Source organism: Opisthocomus hoazin, chromosome 5 (assembly GCF_030867145.1).
Source record: "Opisthocomus hoazin isolate bOpiHoa1 chromosome 5, bOpiHoa1.hap1, whole genome shotgun sequence".
Classification (NCBI taxonomy): Eukaryota; Metazoa; Chordata; class Aves; order Opisthocomiformes; family Opisthocomidae; genus Opisthocomus; species Opisthocomus hoazin.
In genome coordinates this window covers 85,424,871-85,450,486 of record NC_134418.1, presented here as the reverse complement: position 1 = coordinate 85,450,486, position 25,616 = coordinate 85,424,871, and the positions used below count along the sequence as shown (strand labels likewise).

Sequence of the window (25,616 nt, the reverse complement as noted above, 5' to 3'; positions counted from 1 at the left end):
GCAACCGCAAGCCCTTTACGCTCTACGCAAGTGATCAATGCAAGCATCCAGTCCCCAGCACACCTTTTGCTCAGACATGAAACCCTTCCAGGAATAAGGAGGGTTAGAAGCAAATCGCTTGAGCCGCTTTGGCAACGCAAGTCTGCAGGCTGCGAACAGACCCGTCCGGGATGGGACCGGCGAGCCCGGCTGCTCGAGGGAGCACCAGACCATCTGTTTGCTCATTCATTGCACACTTGACCTCTACAAGCAAAGTCAATTCAGCACTTCAAGAATGCCTAAGTTTGCTTTTCTTTATTTGTAGAATATGGAATAATTCAATAAAAAACATTTCTAAAAGGATCACTATACTTTCTAGGATTGATACACTTACTACAAATGTGCGTGCAAAGGTTGGTCGTACAGCTTTTCTTTAATTAAAGTAGCAGCACACAAGTTTCTCGGCACTCCCCAGAAACCTCACTAGCAACTATTTTGAGCAATGTACATAAAATAAGTGCAGTGCATAACAAACTGCTCTTTCTGTACCTGCCAGAGCTCTGGTCAGTGGCAAAGACTAAGACAGAATCACAGAATAGTAGGGGTTGGAAGGGACCTCTGTGGGTCACCCAGTCCAACCCCCCTGCCGAAGCAGGGTCACCCAGAGCAGGCTGCACAGGACCTTGTCCAGGCGGGTCTTGAATATCTCCAGAGAAGGAGACTCCACAACAACAACACAAGATCAAAAAACAGAAGTTAATATCGTTCACAGAATGTTGTTTCAGCTTCTTCTCTACATGCTGAAAAAGTAGGGGGATTTTCATGGCTGAAAATATTGCTGAATACGTTATCTTAAAAGACCAATATTTAACTTTTTAAAGTTCACTTAAGTGACAAAGAAATAACATTTTATGTCATCCATTTATGTTTCACAGGGAATATTACAGATTCCTAGCCTGATTTTTTCCTTTATTTGCAGTGTTATTCTCCGATTCTACAATAGTTTTATTTCTTAGGAGTATGTTCATATACTACCTCCCTCCAACTCCCCCAATGCAGTCCTTGCTCTTTTGTACTGTGATGGCTGAGATAACAGAATATGATTTGTCTACTTATCCCTCTACAAAATAGTTTGCATTAATCATTCCAGCATAAATATTCCATTAAAAAAATAGAGCTAAAGGCATTCTTTTAAGTTATGCAAAAAACATGCAGTCACTGTTGCTTCCAACAGTTTCTGTGAGGTTTTTAGTCCTACTACACTCGTCTTCAGGATGATACAGACTGACAAAAAATATATTGAGGCAAAAGAGAAAATCTACAAATAGTATTTCCCACTTAATGTAAATGTTGAGTTTTCCAGCTAGTTCTGGGAGGACACTGAAGATGCACGGCTTTCTTGCAGAACATCGCCTTTGAGTAAGATCAAAGAGGATACTGTTAATATTTAACTTTTCAGTAAGTTTGTATTATCTTGACTGGACAGAAATTGAACCTCAAAAAAAACCAAACCCAAACAACTAAGAAAACCACACACCACCCCCCAACTTTAAAGAAAGAATACTTAAATCCTGAAAAATCAAGTCGTTTTCAAGGTAGTTTAACAAAGACCTTACCAACTTCGTAAGGATTTAGACTAAACAGATTTCACTCTGGCCCTTCCTGAAAACCCAGCTTCCCAGCTCAGCAAACATTACAAGATTACAAGGAAACGAATCAGTAATAACAAAGTGAAACGTTTCAAACAACCCAGCGGGCAGTTCTGAAAGGATATTTAACCAACCCCTCTCCAGGAGGAAATGAGACCGGTAAAGCAATACATGAACCTATAGCAGCTATCCTATCTCAAGAGCCTGACAAATCCGAGTTGCTCGATTTCCAGAGGCATCCCTGTAGTTAAAACTCTAGAGAACTTGGCAGTTTATTCTCTCTCGGATGCTCAATTTCAACCTGCCATGACTGCAAATAAACCTGGAAGGTATAAAGCCCCATTGGCATGGTTCTGTGTGTTGGAGAACTTGAAATAACCACCTTAAGATACAATCTGCCCGATTCGGTACCGTGTCAGCCTCCTTAGCGTGCTTCAGCATCGGCGTACCAACGCAGTGGATTTGGGGAACCAGCACTCCAGCTTTCACCAGCCTTTTAAATGGAACCTGGAAACGGTTACGGAGCTGCACGGGAAATCCCAGCTTAGTTGCTGGGCGTTTAAATGGATGGAGCAGAGAAAGGCTTAACTCGGTTACCCTACAAGGCCTTCAGACAACTGCTGCGACTCAGTTACGTTGCTATTTTCGTTGCTCCTCCCAAGCTGCTGGATGTCCGTGCCACTTTTAAGGGAAACATCGTATTTGCATCATGTGAGCATCAGCTACTCTAATGCTATAGAAAGCACTGGGGGAAAAAAAAACACTAGAGTTTAGGACTCATCCAGGAAAATTTAAAAAAAACAAAGTGAATTAGGTGTTGGGGTAAACCCAGCACAGCAGCCCCAAGCCTGTTAAGCCTCACGAGTGCAGCAGTGCTTGGGTAGCAGACGCTCCCGGCTGCAGACTCCCACCAGAGCGGCTGAAGGTACTCGTGGATCTGCCTTGCCCCATGCCAGGAGAGAAGTTTCTGCCCTCCTGCCTCCGTGCTCAGCCAAGCTGAACGTTTCCTCCCGATCCACGGCCGTCAGCAGCCTGAGGCCATCTCTGTTCATATCACAGAATCCCAGACTGGTCAGGGTTGGCAGGGACCTCTGTGGGTCACCCAGTCCAACCCCCTGCCCAAGCAGGGTCACCCACAGCAGGCTGCACAGCACCGCGTCCAGGCGGGGCTTGAATATCTCCAGAGAAGGAGACTCCACAGCCTCCCTGGGCAGCCTGTTATGTCCGAGCAATTCCTGGCCCCACGGAATGCCGACGGATGTGGGGTTCAGCCGGCCCCGCCACGGAGTGCCCATGGTAGGCAGGGGCTAGGGAGCTGCATGGACCCAGCAAATGTGCAATTATAGTGCGTTTTTTAATGCTTTAGTTACCAGGATTTAAACAATTAAGTGGTTTTAATGCTGAATTTTACAGCTTTCCCATCTCTGAAACAACACATATTCTTGTAAGAATCTGAAGGAGTACAAAATAGAAATGCTTTTAAAATTAAAAAACGTAATTAATACATACACATTGATTTGCAAGTCGGAATGAAAGGAACTCATATGAGTGTCATCTCTGAACCTTTACCCTCAGCAAGCATGCTGTTACATTGAAGAAAAGCAAGAAAAGAAACAAAAAATCAGAAAGGGAGAAAACGAGGAGTCGCAAACCCAACACCATTAGGTACCAAGCACCTAACACATGCTAAAACTTCACAACAAAGCCACTTTTGCCTGCAGCTCTGCAAACAGCCCGCCGCAGAGATTTCCCCGACGGGCCTCACCTCCCCAGCCCAGCGCTTCCCAGGAGCCCTCCATCCACACGCCCAGCCCAATAGCTCCAGCGGAACGGGACGGCATCGCTCCCTTGTAATCCCTACCCCGCTTTCACAGTTAAAGGAAAATGCAGAACTGAAATCAAGTGGTAGAAACACATTCAGGTAAATGGAGAATATGCTCAGACTTTTTCTGTTGATGGAACTGGCTGCTCCCTGGTTGTCAGTCATGTTATTTCTTGACAGAGCACGAGCAGACTGGTCATGTCTTTCCGTAATTCACATTAACGGCGTTTCCCGGAGTTGGGTGCCGGGCGTGGGCGTCCCACCAGCAGCCGCCAGGCAGCACCAGGCAGTCCCAGACTGGCCTCAGCAGTGAGCAGGAACAGGACTCGGGGATGCATGGAGAGGAATCGGGATCAGGATCACAGGTAGAACATTGAGCAGGGTCCTCTTCAGAAGGCGGTCGTGGACAAAGAGAGCGAGACCCCCGTGACACCCCAGCTTTAAGCTGAGTATGACGTGCATGGCATGGAACACCGCGTTGGTCACTATCGGGTCCCCTGTCCTGTCCCCCCCTCCACACAAGTACGACCCCTTCCAACTCCTCACCTCAGAGACCCAAGAGATCTGTTGAGGACCTTGGCTGCTATAGCGATAATTATAAACAGGGGCCTTTTTCTGCATTCCTTTCCTACCGTTAGCTCAGTGTAACTATAAACATCAGGTGTTATCAGCTTTGGAGTAGATAGTGTCTGGAAAATACGCAGCCAGCTTCAGAAAAATGCAGTTACTTACAAGAACTCAGCTGTAAGGAAGATTCACTAAAAGAGAATCGGTTCTGTATTAACCAAAACCAGGACAACGTGTTACCTTTCCAAAAATACAATCTACCTACAGATATACATGGTATTATTTCACCAACTTCTGGGCAAAATAAACTAATCTGTTCTACACTGCTCCTTCCATGAAATAAGAGTTTATGGAAAGCACAACCAACGAATAAAGAAAAAAATACTTTAAAATGAACAGAAAACAACATACTGGAGAAATACAGTATTTTTATACAAGTTATGAGCTGCTTTTATGTGTTTTACTTGCTGTTGTTCTTGCTTTTAAGTCAGAAAATATTTTGAAATTGGAAACATTCTTCCTTCAGCCAGTCATCTTCTCAAAGAAGCAACTGTGACAAGGCTCACCCCAGGGCATCTCAGAAGACGCCAAGGGACACCAGACACGTTTCGGTCAGTGGCCAACACGGCTGTGCAACAGCACCCTGATGCTGAAGGGTCTGCAGCTCATCTTGCCATGCTGGTCTTATCAACGCGCAATGAACGTCCCCGAGCTATCAGGGTCCAACACAGATGCTTGCCACTGCAGACCTCACCGGTACTAATGAGCTAAAGAATTATTATTATTATTTATGTAGTATCTGTACATAACGGGCATCGCACAGCTTATTAAGCGACGGTTCGCCAAGTCACAGAATCACAGAATAGTAGGGGTTGGGAGGAACCTCTGTGGGTCATCTAGTCCAACCCCCCTGCCCAAGCAGGGTCACCTACAGCAGGCTGCACAGGACCTTGTCCAGGCGGGTCTGGAATATCTCCAGAGAAGGAGACTCCACAACCTCCCTGGGCAGCCTGTTCCAGTGCTCCGTCACCCTCAGAGGGAAGAAGTTCTTCCTCGTTTTCAGACGGAAGTCCTGAACATCCAGAGCGTCTCGTGAGAAACTGCTGCAGACAGGAACTTCATCCCTTTGGAAGGCATCACTGCTAGAGTGATGAGGCTTTTGGAAAGTGTCACTTCAAATCAATAACGCATTTAGATTTCTCATAACAAAATCTTTCCTTTATAGATAAATCCGAGCACCAAAAACCTTCAAGCACGAGCTGAGAACCCTCTGTCTGGGAGGGTCTCTGCTTGTAGGGGTCTTCCAGAACTTGGCTGGAGAGCAAGAAGCTGCATGTCGAGCGGGACAGCCAAGGCCACCAACACAAACCTCCCAAACCACAGGTATTCTTCGACAGCACTTACTAAGAAAACGTCCTCCCAACTGAAGAAGGCACTCGTGACATTTCGTTACTTGAAGGGCAACCAAAGGCTGTTCAGTGCTAAGTTAGAGACACAAAGAATGCCTTTCCCTGCAAGTGGAAAGGCTTTCCAAAGTAGCCCTCGATCAAGGTGAAATAGTTGAAATTATTTTCCCCTCAGCTTGGATCCATGTAATACGTTTCAGAAGGAACACATAAAGTTAGCACTTGCAGGGTGAGAATCATTCTGTTATTGAAGAGCTTAAAATGAAAGAAACTAGAAACATGGATGTCTACAAATGAGACATAAAACAGCTAAGTGCAGCCAACAAACTGCCAACAGCCATCAACAGTATCATGAATTACTGAGAAATGTCATGTTGTATCTGCCTGTTCCGTTCACAATTCACATTTTCATGTGTTTCGGTTTCGGCTGCCGCCGGCAACAAAAGCGCCACGCGGCCGCCCCTCCCCCCGCCGGCGTGCGGAGGAGAATGGAAAAGAAAGAGGCAGAAACTGGTGGGTCGGGATAAGGGCAGTTTAACAGAACAGCAAACAGAGGGAAAACAGGAACAACAACGATACAGATAAGGAGAAAACACAACCACGAACCGTACAACAGCCGCTCTCCCGAAACCGGACCGGCGCTGCGCCCGCCCAAGCCGCGAGTGCGTTCCCGCCGCGCCGCTCCCCGCCACCGGAACCCAGCGTGACGTCACATGGTATGGAATACCGGGCTCTGTTTGGCCAGGTGGGGTCAGCCCCCACCCCCCGGCTGTGCCCCTTCCTGGAGTCCGGTGAAAATTAACCCTGTTCTGGCCAAACCCAGGACATTATCCACCCCTTATTCCATACCATCTACGTCATGCCCAGGTCCCCCATTGTCCAGTTGATCACCACCACTTCTCCTGTCTCCAGATATCATTCCCTTAGTCTATGGATCATCACTCTAAAGTGTCCATTGAGTTCATTTAATCCATGACTTCAGGCTCCATCTGTCATAATGGTCTTCCATGGCGGGAGAGGTGATGTGTGGTGATGGGCGGTCACTTGCTGCATCTGGAGCTCACGGCTGATGTATCTGGTGCGGCCCGTGCCCACAGTCTGCAGGAGATGTTGATCTTGATGAAGTTGCTGGATGCCAGTTGTTGAAAAACCAGGTCCAGTTCCATCATCGCTGTGCTCTGCTAGGTTTTCATTGAAAAAGTCCATCCTTCTTTAATCTGGACAATTCTTACTATGCTACTACTGGTACAAAATATAACAATTATAACAGTGATAACAGACAGTGACAGGGTTATTTAACAACTAACTTTATACAATTTATTTATGGACTATTCTCGCCCAAAATTAAATCCCCATGAGGTACACATCGGACTTCCCCATCCTTCCGCATTACCCACCAGGTACACCCAGGTCCTTGAGCAAAAGCAATCCCGCGGACGGGCTTGCCTTTGCCCGAGGCAGGACTGACCCAAACTGTCTTCCCTAACATGTTCCGCATGTGCACTACAGGGACTTTATCCCCTTCTACGGTGCGCTGAGGTTTTGACTGGGCAGGACCAGCCCGGTTGGTGGACCCTCTGGTGTTAACCAACCAGGTGGCCTTTGCTAAATGGGTATCCCAATTTTTGAAAGTCCCACCCCCCATTGCCCTCAAAGTGGTTTTTAGCAGCCCATTGTAACGTTCGATCTTTCCCGAGGCTGGTGCATGGTAGGGGATGTGATACACCCACTCAATACCGTGTTCTTTGGCCCAGGTGTCTATGAGGCTGTTGCGAAAATGAGTCCCGTTGTCCGACTCGATTCTTTCGGGAGTGCCATGTCGCCACAGGACTTGTTTTTCCAGGCCCAGGATGGTATTCCGGGCGGTGGCATGGGGCACAGGGTAGGTTTCCAGCCATCCGGTGGTGGCCTCCACCATTGTGAGCACATAGCGCTTGCCTTGGCGGGTCTGTGGCAGTGTGATGTAGTCAATCTGCCAAGCCTCCCCATATTTATATTTTAGCCATCGTCCTCCATACCACTGAGGCTTTACCCGCTTGGCTTGCTTGATTGCAGCGCATGTTTCACATTCATGGATAACCTGTGCAATAGTGTCCATGGTCAAGTCCACCCCTCGGTCACGAGCCCATCTGTATGTCGCGTCTCTTCCTTGGTGGCCCGAGGTGTCATGGGTCCACCGAGCTATAAAGAGTTCACCCTTATGTTGCCAGTCCAGATCCACCTGAGCCACTTCAATCTTAGCAGCCTGATCTACCTGGTGGTTGTTTTGATGTTCTTCAGTGGCCCGACTCTTAGGGACGTGGGCGTCCACGTGACGGACTTTTACAGCCAACTGCTCTAGCCGGGCAGCAATATCTTGCCACAATGGGGCAGCCCAGATAGGTTTGCCTCTGCGCTGCCAGTTGTTCTTCTTCCATTGCTGCAGCCACCCCCACAAGGCATTGGCCACCATCCAAGAGTCAGTGTAAAGATAGAGCACTGGCCACTTCTCTCGACTGGCAATGTCTAAAGCCAGCTGGATGGCTTTCACCTCTGCAAACTGGCTGGACTCACCTTCTCCCTCAGCAGTTTCCGCGACTTGTCGTGTAGGGCTCCATACAGCAGCCTTCCACCTCCGCTGCTTCCCCACAATGCGACAGGACCCATCCGTGAACAGGGCATACTCTTTCTTATCTTCTGGCAGCTGGTTATACAGTGGGGCCTCTTCAGCACGTGTCACCTCCTCCTCTGGCGATGCTCCAAAATCTTTGCCTTCTGGCCAGTCCATGATGACCTCCAGAATTCCTGGGCGACTGGGGTTTCCCATTCGGGCGCGCTGGGTGATCAGAGCGACCCACTTACTCCACGTAGCATCGGTGGCATGATGCGTAGAAGGGACCCTCTCTTTGAACATCCAGCCCAGGACCGGCAATCGTGGAGCTAGGAGGAGCTGTGCTTCAGTGCCGACCACTTCTGAAGCAGCTCGAACGCCTTCATATGCTGCCAGAATCTCTTTTTCAGTGGGAGTATAGCGGGCCTCGGATCCTTTGTATCCCCGGCTCCAGAACCCCAGGGGTCGACCTCGAGTCTCCCATGGTGCTTTCTGCCAGAGACTCCAGGTTGGGCCATTCTCCCCGGCTGCGGTGTAGAGCACGTTTTTAACATCTTGCCCTGACCGGACTGGACCAAGGGCTACGGCATGAACTATCTCCCGTTTAATCTGTTCAAATGCCTGTCGTTGCTCAGGGCCCCATTCAAAATCATTCTTCTTCCGGGTCACGTGCTACAGAGGACTTACAATCTGGCTGTAATTTGGGATGTGCATCCTCCAAAAACCCACAACACCCAGGAAGGCCTGTGCTTCCTTTTTGCTGGTTGGTGGAGACATAGCTGCTATTTTGTTGATGACATCCATTGGGATTTGACGGCGCCCATCCTGCCATTTTATTCCCAAAAACTGGATCTCTTGCGCAGGTCCCTTGACTTTACTTCGCTTAATGGCGAAACCGGCTTTCAGAAGGATCTGAACTATTTTCTCCCCTTTCTCGAAAACCTCCTCCGCTGTGTCGCCCCATATAATGATGTCATCGATGTACTGCAGATGTTCTGGGGCTTCACCATTTTCCAGCGCAGTCTGGATTAGTCCATGGCAAATGGTGGGACTGTGTTTCCACCCCTGGGGCAGTCGATTCCAGGTGTACTGGATGCCCCTCCAGGTGAAAGCAAACTGTGGCCTGCACTCTGCTGCCAAAGGGATGGAGAAGAATGCATTAGCGATGTCAATTGTAGCGTACCACTTGGCTGCCTTTGACTCCAGCTGATACTGAAGTTCTAGCATGTCTGGCACGGCAGCACTCAGCGGTGGTGTGACTTCATTCAGGCCACGGTAGTCTATTGTCAGTCTCCACTCTCCAGTAGATTTTCTCACTGGCCATATGGGACTATTAAAGGGTGAGCGAGTTTTGCTGATCACTCCTTGACTCTCCAGCTGGCGGATCAGCTGATGAATGGGGAGAAGGGAGTCTCGGTTGGTACGATACTGTCGCCGGTGCACCGTTGTGGTCGCGATTGGCACCTGTTGTTCTTCAACCCTCAGCAACCCCACAACGGAAGGATCCTCCGAGAGACCAGGCAAAATGGACAGCTGTTTAATTTCTTCTGTCTCCACAGCAGCTATGCCAAAAGCCCACCGATACCCCTTTGGGTCCTTGAAATAGCCTCTCCTAAGATAGTCTATCCCAAGGATGCACGGAGCCTCGGGGCCAGTTACAATGGGGTGCTTCTGCCAGTCCTGCCCAGTGAGGCTCACTTCAGCCTCCAGTAGACTCAGCTCTTGGGACCCCCCTGTCACTCCCGAAATGCAAATGGACTCTGACCCTTTGAACTCTGATGGCATTAAAGTACACTGTGCACCAGTGTCCACTAGAGCTTTATACTCTTGTGGATCTGACGTGCCAGGCCACCGAATCCACACCGTCCAATAGACACGGTTGTCCCTTTCCTCCACCTGGCTGGAGGCAGGGCCCCTCTAATCCTCGTCAGAGAAATTGCTGCTCACCTGCTGTAAAAATGACTTGGAGGTCCCCTCCAGAGGATCAGAATCAAGGTCAAACTTTCTACCTGGTCTGGAGAGCTGGCTTTTGGAAACTGGAGCGGCACTTTTCCTAACAGAATCCCCTTTGGTGATTGTTTTACCTCGCAACTCACGTACTCGGGCCTCTAGACTTGAGGTGGGTTTTCCATCCCACTTCCTCATGTCCTCTCCGTGGTCACGCAAGTAGAACCACAGGGTGCCCCGTGGTGTGTAGCCTCTGTATTCCCTCTCCTGAGCAGGGAAACGCTTGCCCCTAATAGCTGAGATGATGGCCCGTACAGGTGGGGAGTAGGACCTACTCTCTTTCATTTGTCGGACCTCCCGGGCCAGTTTCTCCACAGCTGAGACAAGGGAGGAAGAGAGACTTTCCTCATATTGGCGGAGTCTGACAGCCACCTCGTCCACTGTTGGTACGTCTTTACCTTTCCAGTTTACAACTGCCAGTGAGTTGGCATGCGAGGAGGGTGCGCTCCGCACAAACTTCCTCCACATGGATTGTGAGCACTGGAGTTCATCTGGGTCTGTGGGTACCTGCTCATCGTCTGTGTCACAGTAAACCAGCTCCCGCACAGCTAATTCCCTCAAGTACTGAATACCCCTTTCCATATTGGTCCACTTGCCAGGATAGCATACAAAATCGTCACTGAAGGGGTATCTCTCCCTCACGCCTGACAGAAGTCTCCTCCAGAGGCTGAGGACTTGTTCCTTTTTCCCAATGGCCTTGTCAATGCCCCCATCCCTGGCCAGGGATCCCAGCTGCTTGGCTTCCTTGCCCTCTAATTCCAAGCTGCTAGCCCCGTTATCCCAGCACCGCAGCAGCCAGGTGGCAATGTGCTCGCCTGGGTGGCGGCTGAAATCTTTGCGCATGTCTCGCAGCTCGCTCAGGGACAGGGACCGGGTGATGATCTCTGTCTCTATCTCCCGTGATGACCCTGGCTCATCGTCATCCCTCCCGGAGCGATCTGCTCTCTTTGCGTCTTTCTTTAGTTTTACAGGGGCGACTGCTACCTGCACAGGTTGGTCACTGGGCTCAGCCACGCTGCCTGCAGCTGGAGCTGGGGCTGGAGCAGCTGCTGTGCCTGCCAGGGAAACCGAGGCAGACCCTGCAGCTGTGGCAGCGGCGGTGCCAGTCGGGGGGGTTGTGACTGCCTGCTGGGCTGGAGGGGCTGCAGGGCCGGCTGGGGGGGCAGCGCCAGCCGCAGTGCCTGCTGCTTCGTTTCCCCCTCTTTCCCCTTTAGGGCACTGAACAGTGTTAAACAGTGCAGCTCGGTAGGCGTGGGCCAGACCCCAGCACGTTGCTGTGATCTGTGTCTCTCTGGAGTTCCCAGGGTGGCAGCACACTTTTTGCAGATATTTTACTAGTTTGTCCGGATTCTGTACTTGCTCAGGGGTGAGTTTAAAAAACATCGGGGGTGTCCACTGCCCTAGGTACTTGCCCATGCTGTCCCACACACCCAGCCACTCACAGCTATCCGGCCCCGGGGCAGGTCTCTGCACGATGTTCTTAACGACTTGCTTAACCCTAAACAAAACCTGCAACCCATTCAGGAGGCATAACAAAAGGAGAGTGCTGCCCTGAGCATCCCACGGGTACTCGAAATTCTCAAAAGCAGTTAGGACCAGCCTGAGGGAGAGAGGGGGGGGGGCGAAAGAGTGGGGGAAGGTATCCCCTTCGGTTTTCCCCACAGACTGGGTTTGATTATTAACAAAATCTAAGACATAGGATCCGAGGTACGGAAATGACCGCAGTGCCGCATGCAAATACAAGACTAATTTCATGCACAGTGATGTTATCATATCATAAGTCGATATCGTACAGTACAGCAAAATCATCATCCTGATCTTTTTTCCCGAGGTAACAAACAGCACGGCCACAAACACATACAGGAAGTAAGGATTTACGTAGCAGAGATATTTGATCAAAGTCAGAAACATTTTTGCCGGAAACTTTAACTAACACAGTAAATGCGTATAACAAAATTTAAGCAAATCTAAGAAAACAGTTTTAACACCCGCTGCTCAGCCCTGCCGTTATCCCTGCCCCACGCTTGGGCGCCAATAAAATGTTTCGGTTTCGGCTGCCGCCGGCAACAAAAGCGCCACGCGGCCGCCCCTCCCCCCGCCGGCGTGCGGAGGAGAATGGAAAGAAAGAGGCAGAAACTGGTGGGTCGGGATAAGGGCAGTTTAACAGAACAGCAAACAGAGGGAAAACAGGAACAACAACGATACAGATAAGGAGAAAACACAACCACGAACCGTACAACAGCCGCTCTCCCGAAACCGGACCGGCGCTGCGCCCGCCCAAGCCGCGAGTGCGTTCCCGCCGCGCCGCTCCCCGCCACCGGAACCCAGCGTGACGTCACATGGTATGGAATACCGGGCTCTGTTTGGCCAGGTGGGGTCAGCCCCCACCCCCCGGCTGTGCCCCTTCCTGGAGTCCGGTGAAAATTAACCCTGTTCTGGCCAAACCCAGGACATCATGAGAAATAGAAAAAACACCCCCAGAGGAGATTAAGATTTGTTAGATCACCTATAAACTAAAACTTTTGCATTTGAAACATGGACTCTTCTCCTTTTCAACTGAAAAGTGAAGAACCATTTAACAAAACATTCCAAGTTACCATCTTTCTGTAACTTCAATCCGAATTGCTGATGTCACTAGCATGCTATCTTCATACACAACTGCTGATTTAACCCTGCTGGTAAATACTATATTGACATTAGAAATACTTTCTTTCAAGACCTGTGGACAATTTAGACACAAAGAATTTAAAAGAATACTTTTATGTCCTTGTATTACCAGCATATCACAGAGAGAATGGTTTCACAGCAGCATATATATTTCTGCAACAAGTTTCTCCACATCTTGACTTCAGCCCTTCACAGCCCTCCTTAACTGGCTGTTGCAGCATCTTCTGAAGACTTGCTTGTTTTTCTGGTTCTGTCAAATTTTCTCTTGTCCTCCCCATGCTAGCACCTCTCTCCCCCTCTCCTTCAAGCCAAAAGCTTTATTTTGCCCCTCTCCCAGTCGTCTTAGTATAAAGTCATCCTGGACTGGAAAGATAGAGATATTTGCTTTATTCACACACACCCCTCCCAAGTTTTAACTGCATTATCTCAAAGAATTCCTAGAATCATGGAATACTTTGGGTTGGCAGGGACCTTCAGAGGTCCTCTAGCCCAGCCCCCTGCAGTGAGCAGGGCCATCTCCACCCAGACCAGGTTGCTCAGAGCCCTGTCCAACCTGGCCTTGAAGGTTCCTAGAGATGGGGCATCAGCCACCTCTCCGGACAACCCATGCCAGGGTTTCACCACCCTCATGGTACAAAACTCCTTCCTTATCTCCAGTCTAAATCTCCCCTCCCTTAGTTTAAAGCCATTGCTCCGTGTCCTATCAGAGTAATGGCTTTAAACTAAGGGAGGGTTAGCCTCAAGATAACATTTTCAAGAATATTTGCAGCTAATTATTGTCCAATTTCACCTCTACTGATTTTTCTTTATTAATAAACTGGAGTTTGCATTAATTCTGACTTTTCAGCTTATGATCTGCATGACAAAGACAAAAGAACAGGGGAAAAAAAGCCCAAACACCAGGATTGCCAACATTCACTTCCTAAATTTGCTATCGGTTCTTTCTCACAGTGTTCCCATTTGCTGCCTGTCCATCAGCAAGGGGAGGGGAGCGGGGTTTCCTCTTGGTTTAGCAAACTGAACAGTCTCACCAAGGACAGACAAGCACCAGGACCACCACAAATGAATACACAAGACAACTGTAGGGGTGGAAGGGTCCCATCTCCTTTTCACAGCATTGAGCCATTACTTTGGCTCAGCTGTCACACGAAACCTTATACCAACATCCTCAAACCTTAGCAAACCTTTTAAGTGCTTGAAGTCCAGAAGCTGCATAATAAACAAGAGAATTGTAAGCTCTGTTCACCGTATCTCAGAAGAAAAACCTCCTCATGAAAACCATGAGTAGCTGTTAAGTATGAAGAAAAGGCCCTTCTAGATCTACCTCAGAAGTGCTGAGTTATAACTCCTTTGTCACTCTTACCTCAGAAGTGCTGAGTTATAACTCCTTCGTCACTCTTTGGGATGAGATAAAGGTAAGGTTTGGCAAGGAAAAAGAAGAAAAGAACACACACCCCCCCTCACAAACACTGTAGGAAAAAAGTCTATTCATCGTAAATCCCTGCACGCTTACTCTTCAGATGAAACCCTGGGACAACTCCAGTAAAAGCATATCAGGCATACAGCCAAGTACACAACACAATTAAAAAATGTCAGATCTCAAAAAAAAAAACCCAGGCCAAAAATCATATTTAAGATCTCTCCTTGAACTAAGTCATACCAACTTTTTTATTTTTAACAATTAAATATCATTATAGTCGATTTTCTATATTAATGGTGAACAAGTGAGAGGCACACTCCTTTGCTTACTTTTAAAAAAAGACTTGCTGGACATTATTTCAGTTCATTACTGACTCCCTCTCAAGCAAATGCCTTACTTAAAAAACATTTACCCAACAGTCATTGTATCTGCTTATAAGCAGTAATAATAAAACATCTCGTCACCGCACTTAAAACTCTGGAAAGATGCTTGTGTTCCCATTTACCTAAAATATTCAAGAGTTCATTTTCCACAAATCAATATATTTAAAACAGAGGGTATGCAGAAGGTGACTGCTACTTGGGGTGACGGTACGACACACGCTGCTGCCCAAAAGCCCCCCTCAGCGAGTCGATTCCCCTCGCCCATCCATCTCAGAAATACTGCCCCAAAAATATTGGCACCTTCTCTGCTGGCGGCGTGACGTGAGTCAGCTCAGAGCGAGGCCTGTCCAGCCACGCTCAAAACTCCAACCAAAACCCTCTTCCCCTGCCTTCTGTCGCCAAGAGCTCCAACTGCAGGTTCCAGGGGCCCTTAGGAAAGGTTCTTTAGTACTTCCTATGGAAAATGTACAGAGAACCATTTCCTGGGGCATTACTCAAGCAAAACAATGCTATCTGCTGTGATAAGAAAAGAGGAGCGAAGGTTCCAGACTTTTAAGTAAATAGCATTCTGGATCCCAAACGGTATTGTGGAGCAGCCTCTGAACGCAAGCGAGACGCAAACGGAGAGCGGGGTGGGGTGAAGCCACGGTACTTCGTTGCCCACTAACCCCTCCAGTCTTCTCCAGCTGAAACCCCGAGCTCGGGTAGAGAAACTGTCATCCCAGAGAGATGCCGGGCCTCTGGTCGTGCTCTGCTGTGCAGGGCTGATCCGGGATGCAACACGGAGCTGAAGATGCCCTGCAGAGACGCCGCTACTACAGGGACGCTGCTACTACAGGGACGCAGCAGTGCTGGTAGGCAGTTTATGTCCACGCAGGCCCTGCTGTCAGCCCCCTGAGGCAATTACCACAGAATCATAGAAAGTTTTGGGTCGGAAAGGACCCCTAGAGGTCATCTAGTCCAACCCCCCCGCAGCGAGCAGGGACACCGCTACCTAAATCAGGTTGCTCAGACCCTGTCCAACCTGGTCTTGAATGTTTCCATTCAAGTGTACTCTTTACCACTCTGTTACTCTTTATCACTCTACTGCTCATCTCTTTACCACCGAAGAACACACTTCTGTCGGCTTCTTTCTGCTCCCCTAGCAGAGGCACTGGGAGGGAAGCAGGTTTAACGTTTGCAGAAGTTCTCTGCACACAGAAATCACGGGGACGCCGTAAGCAATCGGAACACTCACATCGCTGATAAATTCAACATCTCTCGCGCAGTCCTTGCAGCTTGGACTTGCATGGTCAGCCACCAAGCCAGCCCCACAGCACCAGCTACCCGGCCTCGCAGCACAAGCGAGGGGCAGGCCGGCAACGGACGGGCACATCGCACCCTCCGTGTGTACGGCTGCCCTTTGCCAGCTGGCACAGGCACGGCCCTGCCCCGCTTTAACGCTACAGACAGAGAGAGGTGGAACACAAAATCATTCCTAGACGTGCCTGTCCGTGTACACAGCTGTATGTGGGGTTTTAGAACAGGAAAATGCTCCCTCTGGATCTTCCAAGCGCGTCTTTCCACGTCCGATTTGGATTGCAGCTGAGAGCGAAAATGTTAAAACTGAGACCATGTCAACCCTTCAATGTTGCAGCAAATTTGAAAGAACTCCTTGCTAACATCTGTTAGGTGTTGTGACGCACACCATCATATGCAAATACTTCACTGAGACCTTTTCCTACTATTCTAATAATCTTGTAAATCTAAAAAAATGGTTATGAAAGATTTCTAAAATACACTTCAAACCATTCTGACAGAAGCTACATATTTTAAAAGATGTGCCACAGAGCATATGTTTCTAAGGTCTTGTTTTCGGCTATAAAACAAAATATATACTACTTGAGTTAACATTTTGAAAGGCGATTCTGATAAATATTTTAATCCTAAACAAAAAAATCACACCGCTTGAAATCCACACAAAATATTTAGGTCAGATATATGCAAACCCAACTAAGTGGTATCTTTAAAATACTACTACTATGCTTTCGATGCCATGAATAGTTTATTTGCTTGGCTTGTTTAAGAGCGTCTAAAACACTTTCCTACTTTAAAATCGTTGTCAGACAAAGTTCTCGTTAATACAAAAGTGTTACCTAAAGAGCAGCAATAAGGAACAGAAAGGAAAAAGGGAAAAAAAACCCACCCAAAACACACAAACCCACCCACTTCCAAATCCAAACATATCTGCAGGACAAGCCACCTTCGCTTTAAAAACCTATCCGGTTCCCAAACAGCTTCATCATATTAAATTCGGTGGTGCATTAACATCACATCTGCTGACATTAAACAAGTAAGTGTTTGCCTTTTTTTTTCCAAATCATTCTACTGTTTTATTACCTGTTTGGTCGTCACCTGCCTTCTGCAGCATACCCAACTGGCAAACACCGCAGTCCTTTTGCTCTATTCCAGCAGAGCAGTTCATTCCATTACCAAGATACAAAAATAGAAATAAGCAGATAATTTAAAGAGGATTCAGCTACTATCTGCTATTGTAAAAGCATGATCCCAGAACAGACTGTAAGTCTGCATTTCGCAAACAGTGACATCACGCTATTAAGTGATATTAGTCAGGCACTACTGATTTCCACAAAATCATTCCTAATAATCTCCATTTGGCAAGTACTTAATGAGCAAGCAAGGAGAATTCATCTCAAACATAGACTATACCAGTCCTGCTGTTGATTGTCCTCATTTGCTTGAGCTATCGACAAAACACTGAACAGGGTTAGATGAAGGCATCTGTTTTGACTACAACCTTCAGCCTACAGCGTTTTCTTTCAACCTGGCACCAAACCAATTCCATTTGCTCTGAAATAAAATATTATTTAAAAGCGAAAGCTATCAAGAAACCGTAACACAGCATAAAAGCAGGACTGATGAGCTATGCTGATGGAGCTATTTAAGCTGTGCACGTCACAGCGATACCCAGCCACAAACCTCAGGGCTCTACTGCATTCGAAGTGAAATGAGGACACGAACCTGGCTAGCAGAGCATCCATCACCCTCTCAGACACCGTGAGCTTCTCGTCAGAGTTTTCAAGTACAGAGGCAACAGCAGTCTTAACAGACTGCATTCTGTCAGAAGCCTTCAGCAGTCCATACCATCACAACAGGAACTTCTTCCAGTAAGTTATACACAGGAACAGTTGTTTAACAAACCAGAACTGTCCCTCCTGCCAATGTTACTCAGCCTGATGTTAAAAAAAAAGTGGTTTATATTACAACCAGAAAGGCTAAAAAAAGCCTTCCCAAGGAAACACCTTTCTCCCAGCACCACTACAGCCTTCATGCCATAGTTACTGGATGGTGAGCTTACAGCCTTAAGACGGATGTCACCATCTCCTGCCTCTGCAGGTGGGCACGGAAGGGAAAAAACTTGAAGGCCACGCTAATTCCTGAAAATAGCAGCCACACAGCAAAGGGTGAAAACTGTGCATCTGATAGCCATCACGATCCAAGACCATAAAGGCTGAAGAACTTACTATTTTAGCTGAAGGCAAAAGGAAAAAAAAAACAACTGGATTTTCCATTGCCACCGAGCTGAACTGCCCGAAAACGGAACATTCACCCATTCCACTTCTTTTTATTAGCATAATACACTGTAGTATTTAGACACTAACAGGTAGTAAAAAAAAAAACCTTCATAAAGCAAGCTCACTCTTGTTCTCAAGTTAAAAATTCTCTATACAATGTCCATATTTTTACTTGACTGATTTAATTTACATACTATGGTTATATTCTAAAACTCCACAATGTTCAAAACACCGCAAGAGGTAAGCATAAATATTTGTGAAATGAAAAAATCTCTTAGAAGGAAAGCCTTTGAAAACTGAGGGAAGAGTTGAAAGACAGTGAAAGAAAAGCTGACCCAAACCTTGAACCCTGCACTACCGTCAGAGCTCTGGGCAGCACACGCCTGTCCAGGCGACTCTTCGTGCCTAGTCATAGCTATGTTATAATTTAAAAACTTAAATAGGGATACTTATCCTAAAAAGGGGGAAAAAAAGCCAGGCAGGCATTCAGAGACAAGGATCATATTAGAAATCCTGGAGAACTGCTTTCAAGCAGGTCGCTAACACGTGATAGTGCGTCAATGATAGAACAGTTCTAAAACTGAGGACACCATTATCACAGTGACTCTGATGAAAAGGCCTTTTATCACCAAATTTATCCATTTAGCCAGATAATCGTGATGGGAAAAAAAAGCTTAGCTGTTGGGTTTTACCAGGTTGAGGCCGCAGCTCCGTACTGCGAGCGGGCTGTAGAACGTGCGTCTCCTCGTCTTCGTCTATGGTCTGTCCCAAGGAGAACAGCCGGACGCGTCTCATCCTCAGCAGCCTCGGGGAGCTCTCGCGGGTGGTGCCCCCAACATCCAGCACCACGTCTCCAGAGACCACCGTGGGAACAATTTTTTTCAGGAATTCCATTCTGCCGTGCCCCGTGCTCCCCGCAGTTACTACATTGAGTGGCTTAGCTACACGTTACGGAGCGCGGCTCCCGCGTCCCCGTCCTCCAGCGCCGCGGTGGCTTCTCCCGGTGACGTCCCGGCGAGCCCGGGCGGTGCCGACGCCAGCACGGCAGCTGCCGGCTGCGCCGAGGCAGATTTTAACGACGTCTAACTGCACAGACTGATAAGGAAACCAAACAACAACCAGCCTATATATTAACCCACGCACGCGAGACCCTGCGCTCATAGAAGGCACTGTATTTAGAATTACAACCAACTTAAGCACTAATAAAACGCACGGTGTATTTTCAAATTTCTCTCTGACAGTTCAGTAGCTCTTCATTTTCAAAGTGCACAGCGAGCCTTCATCTGCATTTGAAAGATAACCCTTATCATTCAGAAAGTCTACACACCAGCTTCATACACAGTGTCCAACAGCACCGCAGTTCAACCCATTCCCATCCTCACATGGCTTTAACTACTTAGCTACGAAGACACTAACATTTATTAATATTTAATTAAGTTAGAATTTAAGTTCTGTTCTGCAGAGACTCTGATGCTATATTTACCACTTCAAATACCCCAACCACCCTCCAGAAAACGCCAAGCACAGAAATAACCTGTCGCATTTTGTCCAAAAGTCCACTTTATCCCTAGGGATACTTCTCCGTATGTGCCTGGCTTAGCTGGTTTTTGTTTTTATTTGGGGGAAGTTTAAATGTTGTTCTATATTTAGCTTGAAGAAGCCATTAGGAAAGATGCCTTGCATTTGCAGCAGAAAGCTCAAGGGGAAAAAAAGAGACATCAGCAAAGAAGAGTGTTTCCTAACGCTTTCTACATTTGGGAACGTGTATCATTGTATGATTGGAAGTATTATTTTACTTACTGGACTTGGACTGGTGATCCACACACTACTAGATTGTATCTCCACCTCACCTGCCACCAAGGATTGCACCCATCGCTCAGAGGAAACCCACTAACACTCACACCGAAGCTCCCAGCAGCAGCCTGCCCGCTTCTGTAACTTTTACGGAAGCAGCTCAGCGTCCAAGGCATTTCCGAATGCAGCCGACGCAGTTCTCCAGCCTAAGCGTGAAGTAGACCACACCACTACGCATTCCTCAAAAGGAAGTATTTAATCTGAAATTCATTAGCGTGTCTAGCTCTCTTAAATAAAAAAAAGGAACAATTCTATGAAAGGTGCACCGAGTGCCCTGTTTGGGGTCTCCGGGGTCCGCCGCTCGGTGCTCCCAGGGGGCTGCTCGCCCGGCGGAAGCCGTCAGCCCTTCACGGACCCACCCTACCAGCACATTTCCCAAGGACTGAATCCAGCTCAGAGTGCCACAACGTGAAAAATTTGGTACGAGTTCATTAAAGTTGCCACCTAAGACTTTTTTCCAGTTCTACATAGACTGAAAACATGTAATCTCTTTTGTATTCAAAGCTGCACTAAAAAAGTTAGTCTATATTTCCCTGGTAAATGAATACAAAATTCTAAACAAGTTTTTCCCTGTAAATGAATGCAAAATTCTGACCTTATCATAAAAGACACAGTGTTAGAATACTGTTTCCTGCAGTGAAAGATTTGGGAGATGAAGCAAAAAAATTGTCCCTATAATGATTTCATTCACAGTGTTTTTTCCAGCCATAGAAAAAGTCATACAGAATATATTTTCAGAAAAGCATTTGATGTGTTTTCAGAGCAAATAAGATACCAGAAAGATAACTTGCAATTATAAGAGATCACAAGCCATTACAAACTCAAGCCATCATTTATTCATAACAGCATTATTTTCCACAGCATTTCTTTTTTTGCCCTTGAAATCTGGCCACAAACCTACTTCGCAGCTTCTAGCGTTCGGGAACAAAACAGAAATTCAGCCGCTTCTGTGAGACTGAGAACGCTTCCAGTCACGCACCCGGCCCACCCCAGCTTGCGAAGCAGGGGGTAACGGCCTATTCCGAGTCGTACCGAACTCTGCCGCCCTCGGAAGGGTTCAGGCGAGGTCCCAGGGCGCCCACAGCCACGCTGCGGAGGTTTTGTGACGTGTGTTGACACAGGGTGGAGATGACAGATGAAGGGCAGGTCCCCAGCGCATCGCTGCTGTTCAACACTAAGGTGTGACTTTCCACACAACGTGTAGCATACGCCAACTGGCCACGAATAAAAGAAATAAGGGTTGAAACTACACTTGTTTTCATGAGAAAACATAACAGCCTTTCAAGTAATGCTATTTACAAACAAAGCACAACCAAGGAATAAAAGCCGCCCACCATACACACCATCTTATTTCAAGATTAATCTTGATGAACTAACAAAGTTAATACAACACAGGTGTATCCAAAAGCTTTTGATTGATTTTCCCTTCAGGATGGCTTTTGTTTGACTCTTAAGCACATCAAGGAGTTCCCTACAGAAGCTAGTCGGGTAGATCTATATATGTTTACATATATTTATATATCATTTTATTTATAGATATATACCAATATGGATGGATGGTGGTTAACTCCAGGGCATTCTATGAAAGCAGCATTTTATAGACATGAAGCCAAGACAGAAAGCTCACATTTCTGCCTGTGGCATTTCACACACACTCCTCTCTCGCACTTGCTCTCGTCATCTTCCTTAAACAATACAACGTACAACTGTGGTTTTTATGCAGTCCCAGCAAGGTTTACAGATAAACTGTCAGGGGAAAACACGAGAAGCTTTACAATTGTTATAATAAAATTCATGTTTTAACAGAAGAAACCAAAACAGGCTACAAAAAGCCTTATTTGATAAAATTTAACATTTTCTTATTCTGGAACCTCTGAATAAGAAAAAGCATGGGAGAGTCGTGCTTATACAGAATCACTGTTCAGTTCACAGCAAGCCCGTTGCTGCCTTTCCCTGTCCACCCCATTTCTGTTGCACTCCAACGACGGCTCCAGTTTCACACCAAAACGCTTGCCGAGGTCGTTCAGGCCTCCAGAGCTCCACAGCTGGCGAGACAGACAGCACAGAACAGCCGAGCCCCGCACCCCTCGCCAACAGCAACCTACAGCAGCGGGCCCTCGTCAGAAGGGAGCACGAACAGAAGCACCGCTCGGACCCAGCGAGCGATCAGAGGGTCGCAGCGCTTCTCGGGGCACCGTCCCTTTGGATCAGGGCTTTGGGGACACAAACAGCAAAGCCGTTTGCCAGGGGGCACACGGGAAGCGCAGCCACACGGGAATTCTGTTGAGACCGGTGAACCTGCTGACACAGGAACATCCTAACAGTGAGGAATGCAAAGAAGAACAACCCAGAACACAATCAATGCAAGAAAGACCCATGTGAAGGAAAACTATTCGCAAGTCCCTTTAGAGAATTTTGAGAATTAGCCATAATGATAGTAAAAACCAGCTAGGGAACAGATAACTTACTGGGAAGTGTCATTTTAGAGGAGAGCCTAGATGCCCTGTAGCCTACTATAAGCACTCATTATCCGATGGGTCTCTTCACAAGAAAGCACGCATTATAAATCTCCAGTCTTGTAATGCAGAATTTTTTTTTGTAAAGTGGACTGGTTTTAACTCAGGTTCGGTTGCTGGTACTGCACCGGGCTCCACCAGCTCCTCCGGCACTGACAGAAGGCAACAGTTCAGGGCAGCTTTGCTGGCATGGGGGTAATGTGTTTTCCAAAACTCTTAGCCATAACTATGCCAGCAAAATGGCCAGGTGGACAACCAGGCTGGCAGAGAAGGCAGCTGGAGGCATTCCTGGGCCAGCGAGGTGGAAGCGTGCATTGCAAACCTCCCGGCACGGAGAGCTGAGCTCCTTTCTGGAGGCCCAGCTATGGTGTGGCACATGTCCTCTTGGCACACAGAACCCTTGCTTCCTCCCAGCTTCTCAGCAACATGAACATGTCAGTAGGATAAAATGACGTGGCAAACCGAAAGCAAAACTATCCCTGCTGCTGGGACACGGGTCCTGGAGGTACTGCCAAACCAGCTTCAACAGCAAGGACCCAGCAGCATAGAAGGGGCGCAAGTTTTGCCTTTTGAAGAAGTGAGTGGTCCAGGTTATGCAAAGCGGTCTCTACCTCAGTTCGTGGCTCTTCAAGAAATGTTAACCCTCCTTCAGCTCAAGGGTTTCAGCCAGGCATCCTTGAGCCCACAGTGGGCACAGCATTAGTGTGCACTCAATAAGCAGCATCGCTGTTTCCTCCAACTTGCTAATTTAAACCTGACATCACTGTTTCAAGTGGGAGTCAATCTGCTAAGGAAACAGAGCACCTACAATAGCACCCAATTATTTAGAAAAAAAAAAAACACAAACAAGTAGAGGAAGTTTTTCCTTCTTGAATCTCAGAATAGAAGCTGAATTAGTAAGAATTTGTCTTATCCCAATGAAAACAATCTGCTCTTCCCCCAAAAAATGAAGGTCAGAGATACGTAACTGAAAGCAGAATAAAACAGTAGAGTCTAGCCTGTAGGTATACAGCAACACAGCATTCAGCTCGCAAGAGGCCCCAGGGTGCTGAGCAGCTGCCTTGCACTCGTCAGCCAGTTCGCAGGACACTGCCCCAGCTTCCCACAAAAGGCACAGGCAGACAAACCCCATTTCCTTCTCTATACACAGCACTTCTTAAAATGACAACCCTTTTTGCTTTAGAACTGCAACTTAGTCACATATATATCTTTTTTTCTTTCAATACTAAATGGACAACAAATTGTTTACTCCCTGTGCATGCATTATTTGACCTTCTGTCACACTGCAGTCCTCTCACCTTTTGGCAGTTTGGGCTAACCACTTGTAAGAACCTATTTCAAGGAATTCACTTTGCACATCAGGAAGTTCCTAACTTTTAGAAGACATTTAAGACAAGAGGCTATCCTTCGTCTAATTTAAAAGCTACTTCGCATTAATGGCTTCCTTGGTCCAGCTCAGCTAGTGTAACTTCACAGCAAAAAACCTAAGGACCAGTAAAAGCAGGGACAAAGCAATGTACAATTTTGCAATAAACTATCTCTAGATCAGTGTAAGCTCATTGTAGCTACTATTTTGCATAATACTTTAAACATAAGCCATTTATCTTTCTATAGTTTGGCTTTGTTGTTTTTTTCCTGTAAACTTGCAAATAGTTTCAGTTGTCTCCACGCTTTCCTGAAAGAAAGTTTACTTTCATTTCTCAGGGAACAAAAAGCTAAAGTCACAAACAACTGTCAGCTTTTGGTAAAGTTTTTATTTCCTTTCAGTCACTTAATTTGCTTGCTGTGTATGGGGGTTTGCAGGTTGGTTGTTTTTTTTTTAGCGAGTTGTGGGACTTTTTCTACGGAATGTTGGGGATTTCTGGAGTGTTTTGGGGTTTTTTTAAGAGCTTGGCTTTAATTATTTAGCATTAGTTGAAGTGATATACAAGTAGAAATAAAACACCTGGCACAACATATCAGTCAGAAGCTGAACACAAGACATAATTGTTATGTCCGCTGACAGTATGCAATATTATCCAATATAATAAAAAAGCCCCTAAATTTTTACCATTTCTGTGTTAGGTAATAACAATTGTTCTTATCTTGAAGTTGCATGCAAGAATACAATGCTTTCCTGAACTCCTTAGGCATGACCTGTCCTGCAGCTGCTCCAGCCCTCAGCTGGGATCAGGATCCGGGCTTCCTGGCACTAACGTCTTGCTTGCCCAAGTACTGACGTAGCACCTAAGATCTTCCAAACCTATGAATTTCTTCCACTGGCAAATTTTCTTCAAGTAAGAATTTGCAAATGCCAGAGTAGCATGTACTCTGAATCATACCCATTCCTTAGCAAGCAGGCACGCCAAGAGAAGACATCATCATGCAACCCCGTAACACAAGAGGCCACATCCCTTCTAAAAGGATCCGAGTGAACGATGACAAGCATGATGCTGGTATCTCTACACACCGGACATTAAAGAAAACCTTTAAAAAACAACGGTTCTGTGGAACGGCTACCAGTAAGTCAGACCAACAACAGCAACACTGCTATGAAATTGCATATCAAGTCCACTGCACAAGCTCAGTTTCCAGTACCAATGAGAAACCTCTGGACATCTAGATTAAATGCAAGTTCTGTCTTGGTTTACACAGCATTCACCCACTGATTTATGTCAGTTTTTCCCTTGCAAAATGCACAGTTTTGAAACAGAAAGTTTATCTACACTGCACAACAGAAAGTAGAAATTAACAGCCAACCTAGTAAGAAAACCTGAGTGGGCGAATTCACAAGTCCATTTGCAGGGACTGACATGCTCAAGCCTCTACTAGTTCAGGCGTTCTGTCCTCCGTGCTCTGTTATACAGACCATGCCACTAAAACGCTGAAACACTACAGATCATACAGTCTCAGAGTAAAACATATTTGTATCTTAAAACTCACATTAACTGAGCAGCGATGTATTTTTAAACCTCATATCCTATACAGTCCTCCTACACAGAAATCTCACAGCATGAGCTCGTTCTAGTAACGAAACCCCAGTGCCAGTGAAGGATGTACAACGAGAGCTCAACATCCTTACATTAATATTAGTCACAGAAGAAATAAGAACTTTGTTTCCTTAAGTTACATCTTTGATCATCACCAAGGGTAGCTAAATCAAGCTGCGGAACATAAATCGTTTCTCACACAGAGATGCTAT

General features: G+C 46.8%; 1 protein-coding gene across 8 annotated transcripts in view; it reads right to left on the bottom strand.

Moving 5' to 3' along the window:
• Positions 1-25,616, bottom strand: part of FRYL (FRY like transcription coactivator) — a 188,963-nt gene that overhangs the window by 142,748 nt on the left and 20,599 nt on the right. For 7 of the 8 annotated variants that reach the window (XM_075422019.1, XM_075422022.1, XM_075422020.1 and 4 more), the window contains exon 1: positions 18,758-19,283. The exons of the other annotated variant lie outside the window; for it this stretch is intronic. In XM_075422019.1, coding sequence (XP_075278134.1) covers positions 18,758-18,959 — 202 coding nt within the window. In that variant the 5' untranslated portion in view covers positions 18,960-19,283. Of the gene's footprint in view, positions 1-18,757; positions 19,284-25,616 lie in introns of those variants that run through there. 8 annotated transcript variants of the gene reach the window in all.